General features: G+C 41.9%; 2 protein-coding genes across 7 annotated transcripts in view; both read left to right on the top strand.

The window, feature by feature from the left end:
- Positions 1 to 4463, top strand: part of wnt10b (wingless-type MMTV integration site family, member 10b) — a 21203-nt gene extending 16740 nt beyond the window's left edge. For 5 of the 6 annotated variants that reach the window (XM_020617114.1, XM_020617079.1, XM_020617106.1 and 2 more), the window contains exons 4-6: positions 834 to 1096; positions 1340 to 1767; positions 1884 to 4463. In XM_020617114.1, coding sequence (XP_020472770.1) covers positions 834 to 1096; positions 1340 to 1767; positions 1884 to 2384 — 1192 coding nt within the window. In that variant the 3' untranslated portion in view covers positions 2385 to 4463. Of the gene's footprint in view, positions 1 to 26; positions 238 to 833; positions 1097 to 1339; positions 1768 to 1883 lie in introns of those variants that run through there. The other variant, XM_020617069.1, reaches the window with a different exon arrangement.
- A 1218-nt stretch (positions 4464 to 5681) lies between these two features.
- On the top strand, positions 5682 to 8667 carry arf3a (ADP-ribosylation factor 3a). The gene is made up of 5 exons (XM_020617144.1): positions 5682 to 5776; positions 6926 to 7108; positions 7208 to 7318; positions 7641 to 7765; positions 7873 to 8667. Exons 2-5 carry the CDS (start codon positions 6961 to 6963, stop codon positions 8032 to 8034), a joined length of 546 nt encoding a protein of 181 aa, XP_020472800.1. The 5' UTR covers positions 5682 to 5776; positions 6926 to 6960; the 3' UTR covers positions 8035 to 8667.
- The last annotated feature ends 2276 nt before the right edge of the window (positions 8668 to 10943 follow it).

The raw sequence follows: 10943 nt of genomic DNA, 5'->3' as shown, positions 1-10943 counted from the left end.
CCTCCCATTTACTCTCTTCCCAAGCTCCTCTCTTCTCCGTCTTCACTCTTCGATCGTTTGGGGGTGCATCGATAATACTCCACTCTTCTTTTTTGATATTCGTATTCAGTACAAGGCTTTATTAGAGTGTTTTCATGTCACGTCGCGAAAGACGCTTAACGAAATGGAGCTATCAGAAAAACTCCGTTGGGACCAATTCCTGATTTTGGCAGCGGCACTTATGTCACCTGCATTAACGTAAGTGCACTTGAGAGCGCCAGGAGAGTTGATGTTACGTGCGGGTTCTGGCTACATGAGATTCGCAGAGACCCGGGGAACCTGCTGTTCATATTTTAAAGGAATATTTAACATATTCAGTTAAAAAGTGAAACATCTGCCTTTAATTTCGCAGACTGATTCAGTGAAATGATGAAACATTGGAATCAGTGTTTCACTAATTTTGTAGCCTTTGACAAGTCTGAATTATGCAATAAAGAATTCAATGTAAACTCTGTTATTTCTCTATAAGATACATTTGGCAATCTGCTTTTGAGACTGTTCATTGACTGGTTGATTTAGAATTATATTTTACATGTTTTAAATAACATCAGGAGAAACACTGTTGTAAATAGTTGTAGCTGATTAACGAATGTTTTCGTACTCAGACGCCTCAGAGATGAGATACAGTTTGTAGTATGTTCTTAAATCTTTACTGGTTTTGTATTTTTCATATTTTCTTAACTTTCCAAAGCACTTCCCCACTGGCACATACTGCTGTGTACTTGACTAATAAAGTCCTTACCAGCTCTGATGACCCCCTCAGCAACTCTCCCCCCATCTCCCTCTCTCTGCAGGGTGCTCTGCAATGATATCCTCAGCCTGAAGGTGGCAGGAGATCCAGTTCTAACCCCTAACTCAGTGTGCCTGAGGCTGGCAGGCCTCAGTAAGCGTCAGATGCGGATGTGTGTGCGGAGCCCTGATGTGACAGCCTCCGCTCTCCAAGGCATCCAGGTGGCCATCCATGAGTGCCAGCACCAGCTCCGTGACCAGCGCTGGAACTGCTCCTCACTGGAAGGCCTTGGCAAACTGCCCCACCACAACACCATCCTGAACAGGGGTGAGAGAGAGAGAGAGGCAAGCTAATAATGGTTAAAATATAACCTGGGGTTTTATGGGGGGGGGAAGTGTACACTACCACTCGTTAAGTTTGTTTCCCGTTCAATTCAATGGGAGAATGTGTCCAAACTTTTGACTGGTAGTGTATTTATGAGAGTGGAGATTCCTCTGCACAGACAGAGGGGATTTTTAGAACTACACTGTTTATCATTTTCAACTTTTTGAGTGAGTTTTCTGCTCCCAGGTTTTCGTGAGAGCGCCTTCTCCTTGGCCTTGTTGGCAGCGGGTGTGGCTCATTCTGTGGCCTCAGCCTGCAGCATGGGCAAGTTGCGGGGATGTGGCTGTGAGGCCAAGCGTCGGCAGGACGATGACAAAATCCGGCTGAAACTCACACAGCTGCAGCTGCAGACCCTGCAGAAGGGTGGGGTGGACATCAGCATGACGCGGTTATTACCCTCAGACTTAAATGGTCATCATGGTGACCTGCCCTCCACCCTGCTCAAGCCTTTACCAGATGAGCTGAGCTCAATAAAGGAGACCTGGGAGTGGGGGGGCTGCAGTCATGATGTCCGGTTTGGGGACCGTTTCTCCAGGGACTGGCTCGACTCTCGTGGGTCTCCAAGAGATATCCATGCTCGCATGAAGATACATAACAACCGGGTGGGGCGACAGGTGAATAATGTGCCTACCTGCTGTATTCATAGTGTTCCTCAGAGAGCAGTTCAGCACTGACATATATCACCATTGTGTTTCTGTTTTGCTTACATTGTTTATCTTTCTCTCCACAGATAGTGATTGACAACATGAAGAGGAAGTGCAAATGTCATGGCACATCGGGAAGCTGTCAGTTTAAGACCTGCTGGCATGTGTCTCCAGAGTTCAGGCTTGTGGGTTCTCTACTCAAGGAAAAGTTCCTGTCAGCCATCTTTGTCAACTCCCAGAACAAAAATAATGGTGTTTTCAATCCGCGAGCTGGAAATGGTGCCAGCGGGAACATAAGAGGACTCAACGGAGGTCGTCGTCGAAGCATGTCCAGAGAGCTGGTGTATTTTGAGAAGTCTCCTGATTTCTGTGAGCGTGATGTCTCTGTTGACTCTCCAGGTACACAAGGACGCATCTGTAACAAAACCAGCTATAGCACAGACAGTTGCAGCTCGCTGTGCTGTGGCCGTGGACACAACATCCTGAAACAGACACGCAGCGAGCGCTGCAATTGTCAATTTCACTGGTGTTGCTATGTGCTGTGCGAGGAGTGTCGCCTCACAGAGTGGGTCAATGTGTGCAAATAAATTGTAGTTCTCCCAGTCCCGGCTGCCTTTACCCATCCAGGGCTCAAAAAAGGCAAGCCCGTCCCTTCACGCACTCCTGTTGTTCAAGTGTTTGTTTTGTCCTTGTGCAACTCTCCCAGAGAATCTGTTTATCCCCCTCTTTTCCCTCTTTTTTTGGTTCATCATCTGGGATCTATTTTCTCATTGTAGCGGCTGTTTTTCTCAAAATGCCAAGTCAGAGATTGAAGAGGTGACTTGCCATTTGTCTTGCCATGGTCTGTTTAGACGCTGCCCTCTCAGCCATGAAGACGACCTATACCACACTTTTTTTTTTTAAACCACAAAACAAAGACAAGCAACAAGATAAAAACATTTCCATTTCAGTATCTACATACTGATCCTTCTTATTGTACGATAGCTGTGTATTTTAATGTGTACATGTATATTTGTAAATGTATTAATATTATTATACTGGAGCCTGTCTTCTTGGTTCTAGGTAATGGCAGACAGCTGCAGACTGAACTGGTGCTGTTAGACACCAGTCTCATTGCAGTGTATCTTACATGCTACTAGGTTCTTCTAATGATCTCCAAGATATTTACTCCAGCTGTATATTTTCCACCTATCACTCAGACAGGAGTGATGATACTTATTTTGCGGTTAATGTCAAAATATTTCTACACAGGGATTTTTCCTAATAGAAGAAGCTGAGATAGAAGACTGTGCTTTTGTGGCTTTTGAAGGACTGACTTTGTTACAGAAGCAAAAAAGACAGAAAGCACATGCGGGACTTTTGTGAGACTCAAAATGGGAAAGTTAAGACAATACGTCATTTCAGTCCATCAACAGTAATTAGTTCATGAGTGGTCGTGTTTTTTTATGAATTCATATCACTGTTACGACAGGTAAAATGTTTCTCAGCATAACTGTGAAGTGTGTCACTTTCCTATGAAATCATGACTGCCCTCCTGATATTCTGTGCTTCATTTTTTTTTATATATATCTGTCTGAGCACTTCTTATATTCTTCCCACATGTAGTACATGTCAAAGTGAGAGATGGAGCTACTTTAGTCTTGAACTGATGCGTGCGTGTTTCTGTTGCTGTGTAAATGGGTGCTAAGCTGTGTACACTACAGATTTGGGAGGTTAGAGCCTTTTTTATGGCCGTTTCATGCTGAGAGAAGGACTTTTTATGGCTGCAGGATATTGTTTCCTTAAAGTATGACTTTTATTACTTGAGAGAAGCATCATGAGACCAGAGAGTGGGGGTGAGTGTACCAGTCTTTGCTGTGTGAGCATCTGAGAGGATCATCTGTCCAGAGTTCATAGCTGAGGAAGGGACTTGGTGAACCATGTGCCGCTGGGACTATGTGTCCCTGTAACCTGGGAGACAGACTACACAAAAATAAACAAAGGCACATAAGCATATCCATGCCTTTATGTACAAAGATATTTACATGTAGAAATACTGGAATTGATGTACAATCAAAAACATGCGTGCTGGTGCGCACACAGGAATTGTCAGAACCCCTGGTGACCTGAGTGATTTGCAATCTACTTACACTGCAGATTTAGCAAATCACTAATGTCAACACTTGACTGGATTTACGATAACAGCATTCTGAGATATCTCAGATAATCCAAACCATCTCCATTTGCAGTCTACTGTGAAAACCTATTCTGCCATATAGCATTTAATGCCAATTAAGACTTGTTTGCATGGTCATAGGTAATATCCCTCCTTGGCAGTGACTGAATTGACTGAGGGAATAAAAAGGAAACGGCAACCTGTAAGGAATGATAAGTGACTGGATTTCTGGTTTGCATTTCTTCATTCCTTTATCATTTCACCCTGAAGCTGCTGCGAAAGGGAATTTCCTGTCACTGTTCCTCCCATGTGTGAGGCAGAGGTTGGTGGACAGCCTTGGATCGCTTTCGCTCCCTCTCTGCTTTTTCTCTCTTTCCTCTTCTCCCCCTCATCGCTTCAGACATAGACACATGCATTGCAACACATTGACTGCCCCCCGAATAATGACAACCAGACTGGGCTGAAATTAAAGAGAGGAAGGCAGAGAGAGGAAGTTAGCAGAGATAAAAGTTGCCCATTTTGATTGACAGGATGATTATATGTATAAAGTAAGGCGATTTAGTGTGTTTAGTTGGATATAAAGATATAGAGAGATGGATCCTCGCTGTGCTACAGCAGAGCAGCAGGAGCTAAGGACAAAGAGGGTATGGTGAAGGTGGTGAATAAAGTGTACTCTGTATAAATACATGCCTCAAAACATCTGCTTCTCAACTCCCCTTTCATTTTTGATGTGGGGCAGGCAGAGAAGGAGAGCGGGAGAGAAAACACAAGGACCCAGAACATCAAAGCCCCTGCCCTCAATGCGCAGGCCCTCATTAGTTCAGCTAGCAGAACCAACGAGTCTTGTGATTGTGTTTGCTGGGGTGCACGCTGGCAGACACTTCAGAGGAAAGGCTCCTTTAAGTCATAACTCCTCACTCCACCTCTCCTGCCACCACATGAGCCCACTGTAACCCTCCTGTAACCTTCTCAAAACTCCCGGTGCACACAAACTCGGCAGGCTTCCTCACCAGCCACTCCACCCCGTAATCTGGTCTGCAGCTGCAAACATCTGCTCCCTTCTTTATTTCTACTGCATTGATAAACACGTCTATTACTGCACCACTAACTGACAAGCAATAGAGGAAGAGGGAGACAAATGCTGAAATCACCTATTGCTGTGGGGCTGATCTTGGGTGTCATTTTACCATACTGTGTTTTTTTGTTTGTTTGTTTTTTGTTTTAAAAAATTTTTTTAAAGGAGGTTCCTTTTTAGTGTCACCTGTAAAATAACATACATGTAGGCTATAGTATCACATTTTGAAAAACATATTAATACTTAATACTTTTTCTTTTTTCTTTGCCTCCTGTCACCTCATTATCTGTGACACACTGCTGCCAGGAAGTATCACTTGGCATCTTATTACAGTCAACCATTTACTTATTCATTAAGACGATTCCTGTTTTAATAATTCAGGTATGTTTGCTGTTACACTCTGTTATAATCCGTGTTTTGGCTGTGGCAGCAGAAAAATAACATTTAAGCATAAGCAGAACCTGTTTCTCAGAAAGGATATCAATCATGTCTTGAAAACTATAGACTGCATTTATATATCACCAAAGCAGATTAAATTCATACTATTTTTGTATGTTTTATTAAGAGACATTCAAAATTGTAGTTGCCTTCTAGTAGTGCCCCGGACTTCTAGTCATCCTAGATGAGACGTGAAAGGTGTTCTTGAAAATCCAACTACCGCGAGAATAAACTGTACATCGGCCGTAGATCATCGCGAGACTATCATCCAGTCCGTTGCCTGAATCCAGTTGGTAACCTTCCTCTGACGGGTAAGTGTGAATGAGATGCAAATGGTGAAAATGCTCAAAGATGTATACAACTATTAAAGGTGACGTTGTTGTCGCTGTTTTAACGCCGTGTAAGGCTTCTTGATAAATGAACGACCGTTAATCGACGACATCAGCGGCCGACTGGTGCGCTTGTCGTGACTGTAGGAGGGGATTACAGCACACAAATTGACCCGGAGAATTTCTTTCAATACTGAAGACATTAGCTATTAGTGTATTAGTTAACTGCGAACAAATAATTATCGTATGGCGCTATAAATGGGTTATATGGCTCAGTCGAACAGTCCCCCCACTTGGACTGCAGTATTAGCCGTTTCCCCCTCGCATTATGATTGATGTAGCCTACATGGATGTGCGGCCACTGCAGCTGTAACGGGCTATGCTAGCGGTTATAAGCTGTGCGTTTAGGCTGCTACAGATGAATGGATGTGGAGCTAGTCAGTTTCAGCATCCGTTACAAACACCGAGATAGTCAAGCAGTAAAATATAAGGGCTCCCAGAGAAAAGAGTGATGGTCTATGTACCGCACAACAGGCTGTGGGTGCTTTTATCTTTTTCTTTTTGGCTGATTTTGTAATAGCCTTGTTGTTCATATCAAATGCACCTCTGGTAGAATGTGTTAGCACAAGTTGGCAGCAGAGCCGACCAGTTAAAGGGCCCACACCTTGAAGGACCACGAAGGATCACCTCACTGCTATAGGCTGTGTGCACCATACATTCTCACAGGCTAAGGGTTTGTGTCATATAATGTAATCTAAATTGATCGTTACACTGGCATTTATCCAGCTGCTAGCAAACAACATAATAAGTAGTTACGGGGCACCACATGAAAGCTGAGCCAGTATGGTGGCTGGTTTCTCCAGTGAGCTGTCAAAGTGTACAGTAACAGTCTGTAAGTCAGGTATGCTGCTTGCTGAGGTGTGATGTGTGCCCTTACTGGCCTTCCTGACCTTCCTCTGAGGTGGCTTCACATTGGAACAAGGTGGTAATGTTTAAAGTTGCTTTTGAGGAACTGCTGTGGGGTTTGTGTGTGTGTTTGTGGTTCTGACTTTCTTAATGTGGTTCACGCTTTGTTTTGGCTGCTTTGTTGCCGTGTATGGAAAGTGGTCTTTTCAGTTCCTTGTGTGACAGTTCTGTTGCAGTTGAGGTGAGTGCTGCAAGTCATTATGGGAAACATCTTTGGGAACCTGTTGAAGAGCTTGATAGGAAAGAAGGAGATGAGGATTCTCATGGTGGGGTTGGATGCTGCTGGAAAAACCACAATCCTCTACAAGCTGAAGCTGGGGGAGATCGTCACCACCATCCCCACAATCGGTATGTGAGAAAATAAATCATTACTGCTTGGGTTAGTTTGCACCACTTTTTGAAATTGTCTAGCTTATGTAATTAATTTTGATCTGTTTTTAAATTCAGGCTTTAATGTAGAGACAGTGGAGTACAAGAATATCAGCTTCACAGTGTGGGACGTGGGTGGCCAGGACAAGATCCGTCCTCTGTGGAGGCACTACTTCCAGAACACCCAGGGTGAGGAAGACCGACAGCCTCTTAGATGCTGCACTAGATGGCCATGTTGAAGCCTCCAGTCCTGAGGCAGATTCTGCAGCACATGTTTGCTCCCAGTGCCTGAGGGCATATCTGACTAATGCTTTAGATGAGATCATTTGCATACAGCCTCCAAATGTTTCAAATCACTGTCGTCTTAGTCATAGTGTAAGCCTGACAAAATTTGGTTTAGAAATATGTTTTTAACAATTACTGTTAAAGCATATTGTTAAAAAGTGGGGTGAAATTATAGCAGTAGCGCTCATGAATAAAGACTGCCACATGCTCTTGTCTCTCCCTACAGGTTTGATCTTTGTGGTGGACAGCAATGACCGTGAACGGGTGAATGAAGCTCGGGAGGAGCTGATGAGGATGCTGGCTGAAGATGAGCTGCGGGATGCTGTTCTTCTTGTTTTTGCCAACAAACAGGTACAGGCTTCCGCCTGTGATTTTCTTTATTCCTACCTCTTTGCACCTGATTTCTCACACAGCTGAAGCCTCCTGATTGACATCCTGTACCATGCGATTCTGTTCAGGACCTGCCCAATGCTATGAACGCTGCAGAGATCACAGACAAGCTGGGCCTACACTCCCTGCGCCACCGCAACTGGTACATCCAGGCCACCTGTGCCACCAGTGGTGACGGTCTTTATGAGGGCTTGGACTGGCTGGCCAATCAGCTGAAGAACAAAAAGTGAAGGGTCTGGTTAGTAAAGTGGGGAAGAGCCTGGGTGCCAGGTCCAGGTAGTGGTTATAGGGGATCCATTGTGTTTACATGGAGAGGCAGTGCTGAAAAGCTCCCAGGGGGTGACTCTCAATGGCATTTTCCCCCCAGGTTTATTTATTTATTTACAGTATTTTAAACTTTGATTAATTTATTTTGTTTGGGTCTGTAGTGCGTTTTTAATTATTTACAAATTGTGTCAAATTTGACCTAAATGGCTCATATTCTATAAGGTGAATATATAAATATAGGGATTTACTAGTACAGTTTTCCTGTAAAGGCATATGTATTTACCATTCTTTGCCATCTAAGACCTTTGACCTTTGTCAACTTTAATTTATTCTAAAAGTGATACATTTTGAGTCATGATGGTAAAGCAGCCTTTTCTCAGATACTTTATGTAAATTCTAACAAATAGGTATAATAGTATAGTGGGAGTACGCTTACTATCTCAGAATACAATCATATCTAAAAATCATATAGTCAGACTCAGAAAAATGTAAAGTTGCCGCTTCCTGTCCATATAGATGTTTTACTGTCACCATATTATGTACTTAAGAGCTCAGTTTGTATTAAATTTTTTAAAACTACATTAATTTAGAATTCTATCTATCTATTCATTCATAAGTTTATTTCTTGATTTTTATATTCTAATGCATCATATGATTTACCTCCCTTTATTGAAATGTACATTTACTGCTAATGCAGCTGTTAAAAAAGAAGCCCCAGTATCACTGTATATTACCACTACCCAAACTGCATGGAGATATCCCAGTTCTGGCTCGTGGGTTTGTAAGACTTGTGAACTACCGCAGGCCGCTGCTGTAAATACAGATTTGTTCTTAGTACACTTGCCTGGCTCCATAAGGGTTAAAACCTTTGTGTGGTGTGAGCGAGGTGTGATAGCTGAACTGTTACAGATGACAAAACAGGCACATTGTACCAGCTCTGTGACTTAGTAACAAATGCTGCTATTGGCCTGCCCTGTGGAGAGCGATGCAGCCGAGCATGTGACCGAGCAATATTAGAGAGCTTAACATGGGTTTGAATGTTTATTTTTTCAAATCAAGCAGCTGCATTATATCCGTCAAAAGCACTCTCACAGCTTGTCATCCTGATTTAGTCATCCCTAACTGGTGTGACATTGTATGTGTTTTTTGGGTTAACTGTATCAATGTGTACCATGTTGCACAAAATAACTCTAAATGCATTATTGTTGTACAAAATGTAATGTCTATTTTACCTCGTATTTCTTGTATTTTTCTGGATGGAGTATTTCTTTATTTTGAATCAAAAGGCAAGTGCTGATTTTAGTGTTGTTTTTCTTAATTTGCTAACTAGCTCAGACAATTGTCTTTTGGAGTGTTCACAAATTGAAAATAACCAGAGAGCGGATGATAGTAATACTGCATCATAAGGCATGTTAATACTGTACAAGATCTGTAATAAAAGTGAATTATAATAGCCTGTTTCCTCAGACTATATTTGTTAATCTAAATTATTGCTGCTGGTTGAAACAATACTATGCTGTTAAATGTTCTGGATTTAGTGTAAAGTTTAACAAACAACCTTCTGATATGCAAAAGCATGCTTTTCTATGTAAACACAACTGTATATATGTTTATGTACCAAGAAAACATCATGGTATTGAAAGTGTTGTTGATACAGCTGGGGTCAGTGTATTGGCAGAGAACTGACAGCAGCTCTGTTATGTTCAGTTTGATGTGGAAATTGTTTCTGTGGCCTTATATTGCCAGTGATTAATTTCTCTTTGATAAGGTTTGTATGTAGGAAATGTCCACCATTCAAGTATCTCATCCTTGATCCATAACACTGGTGCACTCGCAGCACTGTTGTGTCTAAACATCCCTCTTTTGGTGACTATTGGCACACTTTAACTTGGACAATAAAGAAAAGCAAAACTGCACAACATTCCGACTGATAATGTGCTTTCAAAGTGGAACTGAAATGGATTTATTTAACTCTGTGAAATATTATCAAGAGGAAAAAATAAAAACAACTCAAACTGGTGCAGACGTGTTGAAAGTGATGATTTCTGGCACTGCATTGATAAACCAATAAATACACCAAAACATAAATTTGCTTTGTGTTACTTTTTCCCCCTTGCCATTATTTACTATTGCACATTGGCTATGATTTGACTCCTCACACATTTGTTTAAATCTCTGCTTGTCCCATATCAAAAGTCCCACTTTTTAAAACACAAAATGTTTTGAATAATAATCTTGTCAATTTAGGTTTTACACCAAAAAATGTTAAATAACCTTGTTAAAATTTCTTACATTTTTATTAACTTCTTTCCCCGGATTGAAAAAAATCTAAATGTATGAATATGCAAATATTGCTCCTTTCACAATTTTAAATACTGGACACAGAATGTGTTTGTTTTCAGTGGATATGTGTACACCGGAGGTTTCAAGTGTATCACATTATGCTTTTGTAAGTTTACATGCTGGTGCACAATTGACCTTTAAACTAGTTGTGATCATCCTTGTTTGTTCATGCCTTAAGATCAGATTTAGGGGGAAAAACAAATACTCTCCTCCTATAACAGATGGATGTGGAGATGCCCTTCGAATGTCAAACAGTTCATGAATGTGCACAGTAAAGGTCAAACATTCAAAGTAATAATAACATCAAGACCCATTTTTGAGCAGGTGGCTTTAAACCTGACTAAGATTCTGACTTCAGGGTCAATTTTGGCTGTTCACCAGTTGCCAGCCAAGACTAAGCCAGATAAATGAACAGCACAGGCTACAAGCTTGATTACCAGTGTAGCAGTGTACACTAGCAGGGACAGAGCAGGTCAAAGAGGTGGGAACGACATGGATGTACAGTATGTTGCATTTCTCTTTTGGCCTT

Source organism: Monopterus albus, unplaced genomic scaffold, assembly GCF_001952655.1.
Source record: "Monopterus albus unplaced genomic scaffold, M_albus_1.0 scaffold6.1, whole genome shotgun sequence".
In the NCBI taxonomy this organism is placed as follows: domain Eukaryota; kingdom Metazoa; phylum Chordata; class Actinopteri; order Synbranchiformes; family Synbranchidae; genus Monopterus; species Monopterus albus.
The sequence above is the reverse complement of the archived record's forward strand: the minus strand, read 5'-3'. Positions and strand labels throughout refer to the sequence as shown.